Source organism: Oryctolagus cuniculus, chromosome 6 (genome assembly GCF_964237555.1).
Source record: "Oryctolagus cuniculus chromosome 6, mOryCun1.1, whole genome shotgun sequence".
Taxonomy (NCBI): Eukaryota; Metazoa; Chordata; class Mammalia; order Lagomorpha; family Leporidae; genus Oryctolagus; species Oryctolagus cuniculus.
Genome location: NC_091437.1, coordinates 72,081,484 through 72,098,654, shown reverse-complemented (window position 1 = coordinate 72,098,654; position 17,171 = coordinate 72,081,484). Strand labels below are relative to the sequence as shown.

General features: G+C 45.1%; 1 protein-coding gene across 7 annotated transcripts in view; it reads left to right on the top strand.

Moving 5' to 3' along the window:
• Positions 1 to 17,171, top strand: part of PRKDC (protein kinase, DNA-activated, catalytic subunit) — a 177,660-nt gene that overhangs the window by 56,300 nt on the left and 104,189 nt on the right. For 6 of the 7 annotated variants that reach the window (XR_011389983.1, XM_070076561.1, XM_070076563.1 and 3 more), the window contains 7 exons: positions 6,588 to 6,811; positions 8,652 to 8,860; positions 9,353 to 9,485; positions 9,936 to 10,094; positions 11,215 to 11,421; positions 15,978 to 16,163; positions 16,556 to 16,660. Coding sequence is in view for 6 of the 7 variants with exons in the window: in XM_070076561.1 (XP_069932662.1) it covers positions 6,588 to 6,811; positions 8,652 to 8,860; positions 9,353 to 9,485; positions 9,936 to 10,094; positions 11,215 to 11,421; positions 15,978 to 16,163; positions 16,556 to 16,660 (1,223 nt within the window). In the remaining variant the exon portion in view is untranslated. The remainder of the gene's footprint in view (positions 1 to 6,587; positions 6,812 to 8,651; positions 8,861 to 9,352; positions 9,486 to 9,935; positions 10,095 to 11,214; positions 11,422 to 15,977; positions 16,164 to 16,555; positions 16,661 to 17,171) is intronic. The other variant, XM_070076562.1, reaches the window with a different exon arrangement.

The window sequence follows — 17,171 nt, the reverse complement described above, 5'->3', positions numbered from 1 at the left end:
CCTCCTGGTCTCCCATGAGGGTGCAGGGCCCAAGCACTTGGGCCATCCTCTACTGCCTTCCCAGGCCACAGCAGAAAGCTGGACTGGAAGAGGAGCAACGGGGACAAAATCCGGCGCCCCACCTGGTACTAGAACCTGGGGTGCCAGCGCCACAGGCAGAGGATTAGCCAAGTGAGCCATGGTGCCGGCCTCTCTCTCTAATTCTTTCAAATAAATAAAATAAATCTTTCAAAAAATACAATAAAAGCCTGGAAAGTAAAACATGTAAAACCTTCCCTGATTGTATTCCCTGGTGATAAAACTAATAATCACTTACTGTTAGTCTCCTAAACTTTTTGTATACATATAAAATTATTATATGTATTTTTATCCTGATGTTTTACTTAGTGGAATCCTTATGTGTTGTTTACTATAACTTGCTTTTTATGAAGAAACTGAACACATTTACATATATTTTTTAAAGATTTATTTATTTACTTGAAAGAGTTACACAGAGAGAGAAGGAGAAAGAGAGGCAGAGAGAGAGAGAGAGAGAGAGAGAGAGGGAGAGAGGTCTTCCATCCATTGGTTCACTCTCTAGTTTGCTGCGATGGCTGAAACTGTGCTGATCCGAAGCCAGGAGCCAGGAGCTTCTTCTGGGTCCCCCACGAGGGTGCAGGGGCCCAAGGACTTGGGCCATCTTCTACTGCTTTTCCAGGCCACAGCGGAGTGCGGGATCAGAAATGGAGAAGCCAGGATTCGAACCAGCGCCCACATAGGATGTTGGCACCACAGGCGGCAGCTCTACCCACTACACCATAGCGCTGGCCCCAATATTTACATATTTCTATGCCAGTAAAGCTTGAACTTGTTTAAATGATTACATATTACCAAATTATGTAGATGTATTATAATTGAGTAGTCTTCAAGCTGTTTTATTCCCTTGAGGGAGGGGAACATTAAAATAATGTGTCTTTCACTTGTTGTCAAAATTTTCTTCATACCTTTAGATAATTTCTAATGTGTTCTAAATGTTGATATTCTGTGATGTATTTATTTTTATTTTTTCAAATTTGAGAGGCAGAAAGATACATAGAGAAACAGAAGGAGAGAGATCTTCCATTTGCTGTTCACTCCTCATGTGCCTGCAATAGCCAGAGCTGGGCCAGGCTGAATCCAGCATCCTGAACTCAATCCTGCTTTCCCATGTGGGTAGCAGGGACCTAAGTATGTGGGCCATGACCTGCTTGTCTCACAGGGTACACATAAGCAGGCAGCTGAATCAGAAGCAGATTAGTCAGGGTTGAACCAAGCCCTCTCTCATGGATATGAGTTTTTATTGCTGTGCTACCCCCCCCATTTTTTCCAATATATTTATTTTCATTTTTAAAATTTGAAATACAGAGAGGGGAAGAGAATAATATTTTAATAAGACTATTGATATTAATTTTTTAAAAGTTTATTCAGGAGGTGGGCTTTGTGGTACAGTGAGTTAAGCTGGGTTACAATGACAACAGTGTCCCATGTTGGAGCGCTGGTTCAAGTCTTAGCTCCTCTGCTTCCAATCCAGCTTCCTGTTAATGCCCTGTGAAGTAGCAGATGATGACTCAAGTATTTGAGTCCCTGTTGGGTGGAGTTCCTGGCTCCTGGCTTCAGCCTAACCAAGTCCTGGCTGTTGCAGGCATTTGGGAAGTGAACCAGTGGGTGGAAGATATCTCTCTATGTCACTCTGTTTTCCAAATGAATAAATGAATAAATTTTTAAATGTATTCAGTGGACCATAAATACTGAAGCCAATTTATTCCATTGCTATCTGCTTTAAAATGCAAAAATTTTGTTGCAAGACTTGCAAAGTAATTTGGAAGGTTACGGAGTAATATTGAAATGTTATTTCAGTTCAGTACCCTACCTCCCACATTGTTTTATCCTAAAGTTTTTTTTTTTAAAGATTTATTTGTTTATTTTGAAAGTCAAAGTTTCACACAGAGAGAAAGGGAGCGAGATCTTCCATTTGCTGGTTCATTCCTCAGATGGCTGTAATGGCCAGGTCTGGGCCAGATTGAAGCCAGGAGCTTCATCTTGGTTTCCCATGTGGGTGACAGGGGCCCAAACACTTGGGCCATCTTCTGTTGCTTTTCACAGGCTGTTAGCAGGGAACTGGATTGTAAGTAGAGCACCTGGGACATGAACTGGCACCCATATGGGATGCTGGTGTGCTGGCTCCAGTATTGTATTTTTATCCCTAAAACTCTATTCACATCTTCCAAACAGAAGGGTCTGCATTTAAAAAAATTTTTTTTCTATGTTATCATTCAGTTATTAGTGTGAACTACATTTATTAAAATCACAGCACCATAAATATAAAAATTTTGATACTTAAGTACAAGAAGTAAAATTATATGGTTAAAATACTGTTTGTGTGGCCAGCACCGCGGCTCAATAGGCTAATCCTCCGCCTGTGGCTCTGGCACACCGGGTTCTAGTCCTGGTTGGGGCGCCGGATTCTGTCCTGGTTTCTCCTCTTCCAGTCCAGCTCTCTGCTGTGGCCTGGGAGTGCAGTGGAGGATGGCCCAAGTCCTTGGGCCCCGCATCCCATGGGAGACCAGGAGAAGCACCTGGCTCCTGGCTTTGGATCAGCGCGGTACACCGGCCGCAGCAGCCATTGAGGGGTGAACCAATGGAAAAGGAAAACTCTGTCTCTCTCTCACTGTCCACTCTGCCTGTCCAAAAAAAAAAAAAAAATACTGTTTGTGTACATTTTAGTACAAAAAAAGGACTTGTTTACAAAAATAAGTGCCATATTTGATAGTTCTAAACTGCACATTCTCCACATTCCCTATATATTTTGTTGGAATGTGTCCTTTGTTGTCTTTCACTTAAATATTTTGATGTTTGCAAACCCAATTCTTAATATATGATCTCTCAGTCCTTTGATTACATAGTGCATTGTCATCATTCTTACTTTTTTAAAAGCAGTTAATCAATTGACCATTTTATTAATTTTCTTTATACTTTGTTCAAAACAAAAAATTGTAAACCCTCAGAAGATTTCTGACTCAGGCATTTCCCTTATTCAGTCTTCCAACATGCACACTGTATTTCAGATTGCTGCTTTGGGGCTCTGAAGGCCCTTTCCACCCTTGGATGAGCCAGGGGTTCAGGAGGGTGAGCAGGGAGTCAGTTAGGTGGGAGAAAGTTGTGAGATGTGGGAGAGGACCACTAGCCCAATGGCATCTTCAGATGGAGGGATTTCTGTGATAAAGCCCAGCTGGGAATTGATCTGAAGACTGATTCCCTAAGATGACCAGTGAGCATCCATGCATGTTTGAAGATGACTGTCAAAATCTGTATATTGCCCCTTTGAAGGACTCTTAGGATGGCCTTATTTTTTTCATTATTAATAAAAGTAGTAAAGAAAACATTCTTACAAACACATTTTTTTAAGATTTATTTATTTATTTGAAAGAGTTTTTTAAAGATTTATTTATTTGTCTGAAACAGAGTTAACAGAAAGAGATGGGGAGGGGCTGGTGCTGTGGTGTAGTGGATGAAGTTACCACTTGTAGTACAGGCATTCCATGTCCTGGCTGCTCCACTTCTAATCCAGCTTCCTGCTAATGCACCTGGGAAAGCAGCAGAAGATGGTCCAAGTGCTTGGGCCTCTGTACCCACATGGGAGACCCAGATGAAACTCTTGACTCCTAACTTGGGATTGGCCCAGTGCTGGTGGTTGTGGCCATCTGGGGAGTGAACTAGTGGATGGAAGATCTCTCTCTGTCTCTCCATCTCTGTCTCTCTCCCTCTTTCTCTCTCATTAACTCTGCCTTCCAAATAATAAATAAATCTTAAAAAAAAATCAGAGAGGGAGAAAAAGATCTTCCATCTATTAGTTCACTCCCCAAAAAGTTGTGACAGCCATAGCCAAAGCCAGGAGCCCAGATCTCCATCCAGGTTTCCTGTGTGGGTGCCAGGGGCCCAAGCACTTGGGTCATCTTCCACTGCTTTCCCAGGACCATTTGCAGAGTGCTAGATTAGAAGTGGAGCCACCAGGACTCGAACTGGATGCTGATGTCACAGGAAGAGTCTTAACCTGCTGTACCATAAACATATAATTTCAATTCTATTATTTCATTAGATTTAAATTTCAGTGCTAGATCAAAGATATGTTACATTTTAAACATTTGGTAGAAACTGGCATTCATATTTTTTAAAGCTGTTGGTTTGACTTGCCTTTAAAGTGCCTGTTAGTTTATTTTCTCACAAGTGGTATTTGTAAGTCATGATCTGACCTTTCATAGATACATTCTGATTGTGAGTCTAAAGCTGAGCTTTTGGCTGTATTACTTTTGAAATTTTGAAGTGAGGGGCCAGCACTGTGGCGCAGTGGATTAAAGCCCCAGCCTGCAGCACCAGCATCCTACACGGGCACTGGTTCGAGGTCCGGCTGCTCCTTTTCCGATCCAGCTCTGCCATGGCCTAGGAAAGCAGTAGAAGATGGCCAAGTCATTGGGCCCCTGCACCCACGTGGAAGACCAGGAGGAGGCTCCTGGCTCCTGGATTCAGATCAGCTCGACTCTGGCCATTATAGTCATTTGGGGAGTGAACCAGTGAAATGAAAGTCCTCTCTCTCTCTCTGGCTCTACCTCTCTCTATAACGCTGTCTTTCAGATAAATAATAAAATAATTCTTTAAAAAAAAAAAGAGGAAGCTTCAATTATTAAAAAAAGAAAAGATTTTGAAGTGAGAAGCAATAATTTACTGTATTCAGCTTTCGTTGGTCTGGAAAGCATATCACACCTATACTTTAAAAAGGAATTCTACATTAATCTTAGTGGAGTCAGGAGGAAGCTTATCCAGATGTTCTTCAACTTAGGCTGGGTTATATCTGATGGACTTGTCATGAGTTAAAAATATCCTGGGGGGTGCTGGCGCCATGGCTCACTTGGTTAATCCTCCGCCTGCAGCGCCAGCATCCTGTATGGGCGCCGGGTTCTAGTCCTGGTTTCTTCTCTCTGCTGTGGCCCGGGAAGGCAGTGGAGGATGGCCCAAGTGTTTGGGCCCTGCACCGCATGGGTGACCAGGAGGAAGCACCTGGCTCCTGGCTTCTGATCGGCGTAGTTCCGACCGTAGCAGCCATTTGGGGGGTGAACCAATAGAAGGAAGACCTTTCTCTCTGTTTCTTTCTCACTGTCTAACTCTATCTGTCAAATAAAAAAAAATTAATATCCTGGGGGCAGCGGCACTGTGGTATAGCGGGTAAAGCCACCACCTGCAGTGCCAGCATCCCTGGGCACCGATTCGAGTCCCAGCTGCTCCATTTCTGATCCATCTTTCTGCTATGGCCTGGGAAACAGTGGAAGATGGCCCAAGTCCTTGGGCCCCTGTACTTGTGTGGGAGACCCAGAAGAGACTCCTGACTCCTGGCTTCAGATCAGCACAGCTCTGGCCCTTGTGGCCATCTGGAGAGTGAACCAGCGGATGGAAGACCTCTCTGTCTCTGTCCCCCTGCCTATCTGTAATTCTGGCTTTCAAATAAATAAATCTTAAAAAAACAAGAAAATATCCTAATTTGAAAATGTACTGACTCCCCCTGACCCTACCACACTTCCCAGCTTGGCAGCATAGTGGGTTGCTCCCTGTTATGATTGCTGGGTGACTTGGAGCCATGCTCACTGCCACTGCCCAGCCTCTTAGGAAGGATCAGACACAAAGTCCTAGCCTGGGAGAGATCCAGATTTTTTTTTTTTTTTTTTTTTTTTTGACAGGCAGAGTGGACAGTGAGAGAGACAGACAGAGAGAAAGGTCTTCCTTTTGCTGTTGGTTCACCCTCCAATGGCCGCCGCGGCCAGCGCGCTGCGGCCGGCGCACTGCGCTGATCCGAAGGCAGGAGCTAGGTGCTTCTCCTGGTCTCCCATGGGTGCAGGGCCCAAGCACTTGGGCCATCCTCCACTGCCCTCCCGGGCCACAGCAGAGAGCTGGCCTGGAAGAGGGGCAACCAGGACAGAATCCGGCACCCTGACCAGGACTAGAACCCGGTGTGCCAGCTCCGCTAGGCGGAGGATTAGCCTGTTGAGCCACGGCGCTGGCCGAGATCCAGATTTAGCATTCCAAGCACATTTTTTTTTAATGGCCTCACAGTGTCTGTCTGTCTCTCTCTCTCTAAAAGATTTATTAATTTTCTTTGAAAGGCAGAGTTAGAGGCAAAGTGAGAGAGAGAGATCTTCATCCATTGGTTCACTTCACAGATTGCCACAATGGCCGGAGCTGGGCCGGTCCAAAGCCAAGAGCCAAGAGCTTCTTCCGGGTCTCCCATTTGTGTGCAGGGGCCCAAGGTCCTGGGCCATCTTCTATTGCTTTCCCAGGCCATAGCAGAGAGCTGGATCCAAAGTACAGCAGCCAGGACTCAAACTGGTGCCCATATGGGATGCCGGCACTGCAGGTGGTGGCCTCACCCCTCACAGTTAGGGGCCTCAGAATGCCGGCCCCTCCAAGCACAATTTCTTCTAAATGCTTAGCAGACTCGCACCTTTGTAAAGTTGAATGTTGGATGTGGAACTCTCATAAACTGGGGAATATCTCTGCTAATATTTTAATCTAATTATTTCTAGGTACTGAAGCTCAATCTTCACTTTTGAAGTCGCTGGCTTTCTTTTTAGAGAGCCTTGCTATGCATGATATCACAGCAGCAGAAAAGTGCTTTGGCACTGGGACAGCAAGTGACAGACCCAGCCCGCAAGAGCAGGAAAGGTACAACTACAGCAAATGCACAGTCGTGGTCCGGACTATGGAGTTTACCACAACTCTGCTCAGCACCTATCCAGAAGGGTGGAAGGTATGAGTGCTCTTGCTGTGCTATCAATGTGAGGGCAGTATTTGGTAGAGGACAAATATTTTAAAAGTTCCTGTTAGGAAAGTTCCTATTAAGATGTGATTTGGGCTTTTTTTTAAAACTTTTATTTAATAAATACAAATTTCCAATGTACAGCTTTTGGATTACAGTGGCTTTTTCCCCCCATAACTTCCCTCTCACCCGCAGCCCTCCCATTTCCTGCTCCCTCTCGATTTGGGCTTTTCTACGTATTTCCATAACCAGAATAGGTATTCTTTTTTTGTTTTTTTAATTAAATTTTTTTAACAGGCAGAGTTAGACAGTGAGAGAGAGACAGAGAGAAACGTCTTCCTTCCGTTGGTTCACTCCTGTAATGACTGCTACGGCCGGCGCGCTGCGCTGATCCGAAGCCAGGAGCCAGGTGCTTATCCTGGTCTCCCATGCGGGTGCAGGGCCCAAGGACTTGGGCCATCCTCCACTGCCTACCCGGGCCACAGCAGAGAGCTGGACTAGAAGAGGAGCAACCGGGACTAGAACCCGGGGTGCTGGTGCTGCAGGTGGAGGATTAGCCTAGTGAGCTGCGGCGCCGTCCAAGGTATTCTTATTTATTTTAATTGACAAATAAAAATTATTTGTTTTTGATGTATAACATGATGGTTTCACATATGTATACATCGTGGAATGGCTGGAGCAGGATAATTAACAGATCTATTACCTCATATACCTGACCTTTTTGAATGGTGAGAACATTTAACGTCTACCCTCTTAGAAATTTTTAAGTGTATTAATTACTTATAATTTGTTTTTGAAAATAATAAAACTTTGATGTATAATCTGTTTTACCAGTAATAAAACTGCATATCCTTTGGATTTTCCTTGTGTGACTAAAAATACAAAATAGTTTTTTCCAAATGTTTTATTGGATGCTACATTTCATACTGTGACACTCATTAATATATTTGTGAATATATCTGTGATAGTTCTTTTTTGGACAGGCAGAGTTAGACAGTGAGAGAGAGAGAGAAAAACGTCTTTCTTCTGTTGGTTCACCCCCCAAGTGGCCGCCACGGCCAGTGTGCTGCGGCCAGTGTGCTGTGCCGATCCGAAGCCAGGAGCCAGGTGCTTCCTCCTGGTCTCCCATGTGAGTGCAGGGCCCAAGCACTTGGGCCATCCTCCACTGCCTTCCTGGGCCACAGCAGAGAGCTGGGCTGGAAGAGGAGCTACCGGGACAGAATCCAGCACCCCAACTGGGACTAGAACCCAGGTGCCAGCGCCGCAGGTGGAGGATTAGCCTAGTGAGCCATGGCGCCAGCCTATCTGTGGTACTTTTTCAACAAATTCCATGCAGCCCTTTCAGTGTATGCATGATGGTACTTCAGAAATTTCACAAAAATGTGTATAGATTTCATATTTTATTTTTACATTGAAATAAGCTTATTAAATTCCATTTTCCTGTGACCTTTTTGAAGTACCCTCGTACTAAGTGCCTGCTGTATACGAGGCCCTGCTCTAGTCTGTGCTGTATACGAGGCATGCTGTAAACCAGGGGCTGGGGAGCTGTGGTCCGGGAAATCCCCATTTGCCACCTACTCTTGTAAATAATAGTTCACTGGAACCACACCTGCCCATCTGTGTACCTGGTTCCCATGGCTACTTTCACACTATGATGGGCTAGGAGACTCAGTGGAGATTGTGCGGCCTCCACAGGACTTGACAGCGAAAGCTTCCCAACCTCTGTGTGGTCAGAGAAAACTCCTCACCTCAATGGCCTTACACTTTGGAAACCATAACCGACAGAATCACAGATGTGTTTTCATGCCCACAACAAGCTTTGTCTCTACAGCTCCTGGAGAAGGACTTGTGCAACGCAGCTCTGATGCAGCTCCTGGTGCAAACGCTCTGTGAGCCCGTGAGTGTAGGGTTCCACGTCGGCGACGTCCAGGTTATGGACCATCTTCCCAGTGTGTGTGTGAACCTGATGAAAGCACTGAAGCAGTCCCCATACAGAGACGTCCTGGAGACCCACCTGAAGGAAAAAATGACAGCACAGAGGTGGGCATGCGGTTGCGCTCCGCGGCACGTTGTGGAACTTAATTCCAGGGCTCAGCGCCTTGCAGTGCTCCTGGTAGCTGTGTGCATGGCTGTTGAAGCTCCCATTTCCTCCAGGAAAGGAGCTCATCAGTGCAGTGCTCAGGACACAGGCGCTCACCCGCTGTTTGGAAATTGCATATTTAGCAAATGCCTTCCCTGCACCTAGACTAAAAAGAAAAGAAGCCTCGGATGTGGTGGCCTTAACCTACTGCATCACAACGCTGGTGCCACACACACATCATTCCAATTCTGTTATCTTATTAGGTTGCACCATGTTTGGTCTCCACATTGGGTAAGTGTGTGCCATACTTTCTAGGATCACGGTAGTGAGTTTGAATGCTGGGTACTTAGCAAATTTGTGAGAACACATGGGTTTTTTTTTTTCAGTGTGTCCTGATAATGTGACAGGATCTTAACTTCCTGAATTTCCCTTTTGCTTTCCCTGCATGCCAGCCTTGAGGAGCTTTGTTCAGCTGACTTGTGCAGTCTGGATGCTCACTTGCAGAGGAGCAGGCTGGCTTCTGTCGTGTCTGCCTACAAACAGCTTCACAGAGCTGGGTTCTTGGACGTCGTTCTGCCATCTCAGGTAATCGCTGCCACTTTGTTTTTACATTTCTTTTGACTATTAAGGTAACTAGCCTATGTATCTTCTTTGTTATATATCCTTTGTGTACAGAGAGTGCTGAGGTGGAAATTGTAGAAACCTTTGCTCTAGACACATAGCTATTATCTGGGATGTAAATATGAGAGTAAATGTAAGAGGCACATGAAATAAAAAGACACATTTGGATGTTTCAAGAGCAGCCTCTGAAAAATCTGAAAGCCTAACTGTTTACTGTGCCTTTCTGGTGTGGCTATGTAAAAGAAAAATTGAAACGGGTGGCTTAGAAGGCAGTGTTGAATTAAAGTTGTCCTGAAAGCTGGAAGGAAATTGTCAGTGTTAGCTCAGAATGATATTTTAATTACTGAGAGGTGTGGAATTGTGTTTTTCTGTAAAATACTTTTTGCCAGTATTTCAGCGTTGATTTTATTTTAGGCTACAGACCTGCAGCATTCTATTGGCACAAGACTTCTTTCCCTGGTGTACAATAGCATCACATCTGGAGGTGACAGGCAGGGTCTACCTTCACTAGACCCCAGCTGTAAGCGACTGGCCATTGGATTTCTGGAGTTGGCCTTTTCTTTTGGAGGACAGGTAAGAGAAACATCTACAGGCTCTACTACCCTGATGATGAAAATGTATGAGCACAGCTCACATCGTGTCTCTAGAAATAGCGGCATGTAGTTGGGTGAAGTCTTAGCTGGACAAGTACTGGCATTGGTTCACACAAGCTTTCTTTATAAAACAATGTGTTAATGTGTTAACACTTTTTTACTTTTTTTTTTTTTTTAAAGATCTATTTTATTTATTTGAAAGAGTTGTAGAGAGAGGTAGAGACAGAGAAATCTTCCATCCAATGGTTCACTCCCCAAATGGCTGAAATGGCTGGAGCTGAACCAATCCAAAGCCAAGAGCCAGGAGCTTCTTCTGGGTTTACCACACTGGTGAAGGGTCTCAAGCACTTCCACCATCCTCCACTGTGTTCCCAAGCCATAGCAGAGAGCTGGATTGGAAGTGGAGCAGCAAGACTCAAACTGGCACCCATATGGGATGTTGGCACTGCAAGCTGGGGCATTAACCCACTGAGACATGGCACTGGCCCTGGCATTTTTTTCTTTTTTAATGAACAAAATAGAACCACATTCATCTTTAACTGAGGTTTTGTCTTCCCTCCTTTGTTTACAAACAGCTTCAGGCAGAGAACATTTTGTGATTGTAAAGCTGACCTGTGTTGGCACATGGTCCATCTCTTGGCCTTGGTGCTTCTTGAAATGGGTGGCTTGGCAGGCCTTTGGAGGGTAGTTCCAGAAGCACCACCAAGAAAAGTCTCTGTGGTTCTTTGAGCCTTTCAGGGCTGAGATCTGCAGATTGTGCCTTCACGCCAGTCCCCCATTATCTTCTGTAGCCAAACACTTGGCCCCTTACCATTTAGTGCAGACAATAGCATATTTGAGTTCTCTGAAAACACTTGCTTTTACTAGATTCTGTCCTCAAAGCAAAAGCAACAAGAAGTTCTGTGAATTCAGAAGAAATGCCAGCCAGGGCAGTTGCTCTCCCAAAACGAAACCTAGGAAATGGAGGCTAGCAAGCATGTGCACTGTGAAACTCAGCCTCTGCTTCCCCCACCAGGCTCATTTGGGTCTTGTGTGATTTTCTGTGTCATATAAGGATGAGCCTGTTCCCCCTGCCATGCTGCTTCTCTTTCTTTTCACAGTGTGAGCGCCTTGTGAGTCTTCTTCTGGACACGGCAGTGCTGTCCATGCCATCGCTGGGCAGCTCCTCGAGAAGCAGCAGTAGCTGCTTCTCCCGTGGAGAGTATTTCTATAGTGTGTTCTCAGAAACCATCAACACTGAATTGCTGAAAAGTCTCGATCTTGCTGTGCTGGAGCTCATGAAGTCATCAGTGGACAATCCCAAAATGGTAATGAAATATTTTATTTATTTTTTAAAGATTTATTTATTTGAAAGAGTTACACAAAGAGGAGAGACAGAGAGATAAAGAGACAGAGGTCTTCCATCTGCTGGTTCACTCCCCAGGTGGCCACAACAGCCGGAGCTGTGCCGATCCGGAGCCAGGAGCTTCTTCCAGGTCTCCCACATGGAGCAGGGGCCCAAGGACTTGGGCTTTCTTCCACTACTTTCCCAGGCCATAGCAGAGAGCTGGATCAGAAGTAGAGCAGCTCTGTGGCAATCCAGCGCCCATATGGGATGCCGGAGCTTCAGGCCAGGGCGTTAACCTGCTGCGCCACAGCGCTGGCCCCATGAAATATTTTAAATATAATGTTTATAAGTCATTGCCATATCCCTGAAATATTTGATTAACACAAAACAAGATTTCTTCTGGGAAGATTAAAAACTTTTCTAATGTTTCAAAAGAAAAAAAAGCAAAATAGTTTTTATCAGTAAGTGAATGTTACTGGGTTTACCGGGTATTGGAGCATTATTTTTTCTTCTTTTTTTTTTTAAAGATTTATTTATTTATTTGAAAGTCAGAGTTACACAGAGAGAGGAGAGGCATAGAGAGAGAGAGAGAGGTCTTCATCTGCTGGTTCACTCCCCAATTGTCCGCAATGGCCGGGCTGTGCCTATCTGAAGGCAGGAGCCAGGAGCTTCTTCCAGGTCTCTCACACAGGTGCAGGGGCCTAAGGACTTGGGCCATCTTCTACTGCTTTCCGAGGCCATAGCAGAGAGCTGGATTGGAAGTGAGCAGCCGGGTCTCGAACCAGCGCCCATATGGGATGCAGGCACTTCAGGCCAGGGCTTTACCTGCTGCGCCACAGCACTGGCTCCTGGAGCATTATTTTTTCTATTCCGTCATGCCTCCCAAATCTTTATGCCTATCATAAGGGATAACATTTAGAGTATGGGCTTTTGCCAAGTTGCTGTGTTGAAACTTGCACACCATCCTGAGACCCAGGGCTGTCTTTGGCTTTTCACCAGCCATGCGCTGCTCTGCCACATCTGGTGAGCTTTTCTGTGCTCAGCTCTCACAGCCTCCTGCTGTGTCGTCATTTCCTGTGTGCCTCCTGCTGTTTTCCCCTTTGCCCCTCATGTTGACTCCTTGGAGGCCAATGTTTAACTGTATTTAATAATACCTAGTTTTCTTTGGTTTATTGAACTTCTGGGATTTTGAAATGTTCTGTGGATAGTCAGAAACAGCTACCTGTTGGTGTGGCCATTTAAAGAGAGAGAATGTAACTACCTACTAAGTTGAACTTTTACTCTGGGGTACTTGTCTGTTGTAGACTATTTTATGAAATGGAACACTAGGAATTCGTTGTTTTTTCCCTTTTTTGGGAAATAATTATTTATTTGAATGACCAAATGACAGAGAGACAGGGAGATTTTCCATCTGTTGGTTCCCTCTGCAGATGCCCTCAATAACCAGAGCTGGATCATGTCAGAGCCAGGAGTCAGGATCTCTATCCAGGTCTCCCATGTGGATAATAGGGGCCTAAGCACGTGGGCCATCTTCTGCTTTTTTCCTGGATTTGTTAACAGGGACCTGGATTGAAAGCGGAGCAGTTGGGACATGAACTGGCACTCCTATATGAATGTCCATGTTGCAAGCAGTGGCTTATCTGGCTGGGGCACAATGGCATTCCCTGGATTTATATTTTTGAAAGTTAGAAATAAAATTGTAGTAGACGTACAACACTCAGGAAATTTAGCATTTTGAGCTTTTAAACCATTCAGACTTCTGGTGAAAATGATGAACAAAAATCTATATATATCATCTATTCCTTCCCCAAATCCCTCTAAAATGACAAAATGGGGTTCAAAAAACGACAAAATAATCTTAAAATATTTGGAAAAAAACCCACAAAACTTCAAGAGTAACACAAGCCATAAAGCACAAGGACAAACGTGACAGATTTCTGAGTCCAAGAGGGCTGTGCTGGGGCCTGGCAGCACTGTGCAGAGCGGAGTATGCAAGACAGGCTGGGGCAGGAAGGACTATGAGAAGTCAGTCTCCCTACCAGGGCCCTCTGTCTCTGAGGCCTGGTGCTACTGCTGCGGGGAGAAACCTGGTGGCAGGGTTCTCTGTGGGTAAAGATCTGAGCTTGGCTGGGTGTATGGAGACCCTCACAGGAGCAGGGCACAGCCTCATAGCCCTTTCTCCTGTTTGGTGTCTGGAGTGCCATCAGTTAGGTGTTCACCCTTGACACAGTGTCAGGATATTCTGATCAGCCTTAGAGCAAATAAAGACTCGGTCATCACTGCAGCCTGATGACTCACAGAGACCTTCAGGTGTGCGAACCCTGCCCAGTGCACAGCACCTCAGTCAGTTCTTAAATGTGAAAGCAGGCCTGCGCACAGAGGTTCCAGAAACCCCATTCTGCAGGGAAAAGGCAACTCTGCAGAGAACATTCAGTGAGGAGGAAGTAGAAGAGGAAGAAGCTTCAAAGAGATGAGATATTATGTCCGTGAAACAAGAATTGTGACTGAGGAAAATCATCAGAGAACAAAAAAGAACTCCTGGGATGAAGCATGGGCATCAGAAATTAAAAATGAAATACAGTATAGGAGCTCTCCCAGACTAGAGACACAGAACCCAGCGTAGGAGAGAGGTGACGAGGAGCCCCCCAGGCTGCGCAGCAGGACTTTTGCAGAGGGCAGGACCAGGACAGCCCTTCCTGATGCCACAGCACAGGAGGCCACAGAAACCATGGCCCAGGGTTCTGCAGTGTCCTGCATGGTACGTGGAAAAGGCGCCTCTCAGAGTGCAGTTCCTGAGAATTCAGAACCCTAGGGTGTCACCAAAGGAAAGATCCCGAGACATTTATACAGAAGAAAAATAATAACATGTAAAAAGGATCACAAGTGAAATGGTGTGTGGCTTCTCAGCTGCGTTGTGGATGCTATAAGTTTGTGAGCCTGATTTCTTCCACAGTTCATGAAGAAATCTGCAGTCTGGAGTTGTGGGGGTGTAGAAATGCAGACGTCTCAGACATGTGGGATCCCACAGGGATGTCTCCTTTGTGCTTCTCATCAGGGAGCTGCTGGGTAGGCAGCATAAGGCAGTGAGCCAAGACAGAGGAAGGTGCTAGGTGCAGCAAATCGGCCCCCTGCAGAGCAAGGGATGGAGCAGCCAGGCCTGGGCATCAGCGTGGGAGAATGAGAGCTGTGTTTCCACAAAGGTGGAACAAAACTTCCTAGTGGGCTTAAAGATGGCTTGAAGTGATGTAATTAATTTGGGAGACTTTGATGACAAATTAAGATATGTACTTTGGGGGCCGGTGCTGTGGCACAGCAGGTTAAAGCCCTGGCCTGAAGTGCCAGCATCCCATATGGGCTCCGGTTCTAGTCCCAGCTGCTCCTTTTCCGATCCAGCTCTCTGCTATGGCATGGGAAAGCAGTGGAAGATGGTCCAAGTCCTTGGGCCCCTGCACTCACGTGGGAGACCAGGAGGAGGCTCCTGGCTCCTGACTTTGGATCGGCACAGCTCCAGCCATTGTGGCCATCTAGGGAGTGAACCAGCAGATGAAAGACATCTCTCCCTGTCTTTATCTCTCTCTGTAACTCTTTCAATTAAACAAATCTTAAAAAAACAAAACAAAAAAAAACAACCACAGATATGCACTTTGAAGACAGCAGGGGTTGGCGCTGTGTCACTGTGTTGGACTGAGTAAAGCCGCCACCTGTGGTGCTGGCACCCCATATGGGCACTAGTTTGAGTTCGAGCTGCTCCGTTTCCAATCCAGCTCTCTGCTGTGGCCTAGGAGAGCAGTATAAAATGACCCACGTCCTTGGGCCCCTGCACTCACATGGGAGACCCGGAGGAGGCTCCTGGCTCCTGGCTTCAGATCAGCTCAGCTCTGGTCACTTCAGTCATTTGGGGAGTGAACTGGTGGATGGAAGACCTCTCTCTCTCTCTCTGGCTCTACATCTCTCTGTAACTCTTTCAAATAAATAAAATAAATGTTATATAAAAAAAAAAGAAAAGAAAAGAGCAAAGATGAGCATACCAAGTTTAACTTCAGAGAGGACAACATTAGCAAGAAGGGAGAGCATTGGTATCAGACTGCCTGGTGCTCCTGTGAGAAATGTGTGCATTGTCAGGATAGCAGGGATGCTGAATGTTGACATAACCAGAGTTCAGATGTCACTCTTTTGGAAGGGTGAGGGGGGCAGCCCATGTGTGTACTTACACATGTGTACACACAGATGATGGTGGTGTGTGCACAGAAGAGAGCTCATCTCCTTCAGGCGGAGTTAATTCGTGGGTGCCACAGACTGAAAACACTGGGAATGGCAGGATGAGCACAAGGACTGAAGTGTTTCCACCCCTGCTCTCTCTGGGAGAATTTATATTTTGTTAAAGCAGTGTTCTCACATTCGAGGAGCTTGTTGGTCAATGCCTGTTTTAGAAATAGTGTCGTTACCAAGAATAGTCTTGGAGAAGAGTAAGTTTGGCTTTAACCTGTTGTTCTCATTGCTGACAACTTGTCCTTCCATCGCCGCACATTATTTCAGGTGAGTGCAGTTCTGAATGGCATGTTAGATCAGAGCTTCCGAGATCGGACAAGTCAGAAGCAGCAAGGACAGAAGCTTGCCACCATGATTTTGCAAAATTGGAGGAAGTGCAACTCATGGTGGGCCAGAGAATCCCCACCCGAGAGCAAAATGGCAGTGCTGGCTTTGCTGGCAAAGATTTTACAGGTATTTTGGGAGTCTTTAAATAGGCAGTCATGCTTGTGGTTTTGTGTAGCTTGTATCTTTAACAATGTAATGGAAGCTGTTTCAAAAGCTCATTGGTTTGACAAAAAATATTTTGGAAGGCTAACTGCAGATTGCATTACAGTTTTTACTTTTCTCATTATTTTATATCATTTCTTTTACTTATTTCCTATACTTTTATCATTTTTTAGTGTACATTTACATGCATTGTCTTAACACATAGTATTAAATTATTTTAGACTGAGATTGGTGAAATATTATTAAAGCCCAAGAGCAAATTTGCAGTCTGTTACTGAGATTTAAATGTTTGAAAAATGTGTTAAAGGAATTACAGGCATAACAGCAACCTGTCATGTTCATTCTCCGACCTTTAGATTGATTCACCTGTGTCTTTTAATACAAGCCATAGTGCATTCCCCGAAGTCTTTACAACATACACCACTCTACTTGCTGATTCACAGTTGGGTCTACATTTAAAGGTAAGTGATTTAAAATTATTTTTTCAGATCAAATTCTATTTTGTATCTCCATTTTTGTATACCTGTGATTTTTTTGTTTTAATTTTAAAAATCTCAGAAATGTACAAAAATAGACTAGCACAGTAAGCCGCCATGCAGTTAACCACCTTGTCTTGATAACCATCCATGTGTAGGCATGTTTGTTGCAACTGTACAGTTACTGCATGCCCCATCTTTGACCTTGAAGGAAACCCCAGGTTTCCACATGTCTGATCTGCACATGCTTGGGTAGGTCCCCACATAGAGGAGAGCGTTTCTTTCAAATGTAGCCATGAGATTGTCTTTCTTGGGAGCACTGACATTTGTCTGTTTTCTATTGCTATAACAAAATACTTGAGACTGGAATAAAGAGAATAGAAGTTAATTTGTCTCACATTTCTGTAAGCTAGGAAGTCCAACAACAAGACACTGGCATCTGCTCAACGTCTGGTGAGGGCCTGCTTGGTGCTTTATTACATGGCTGAGAGCATCC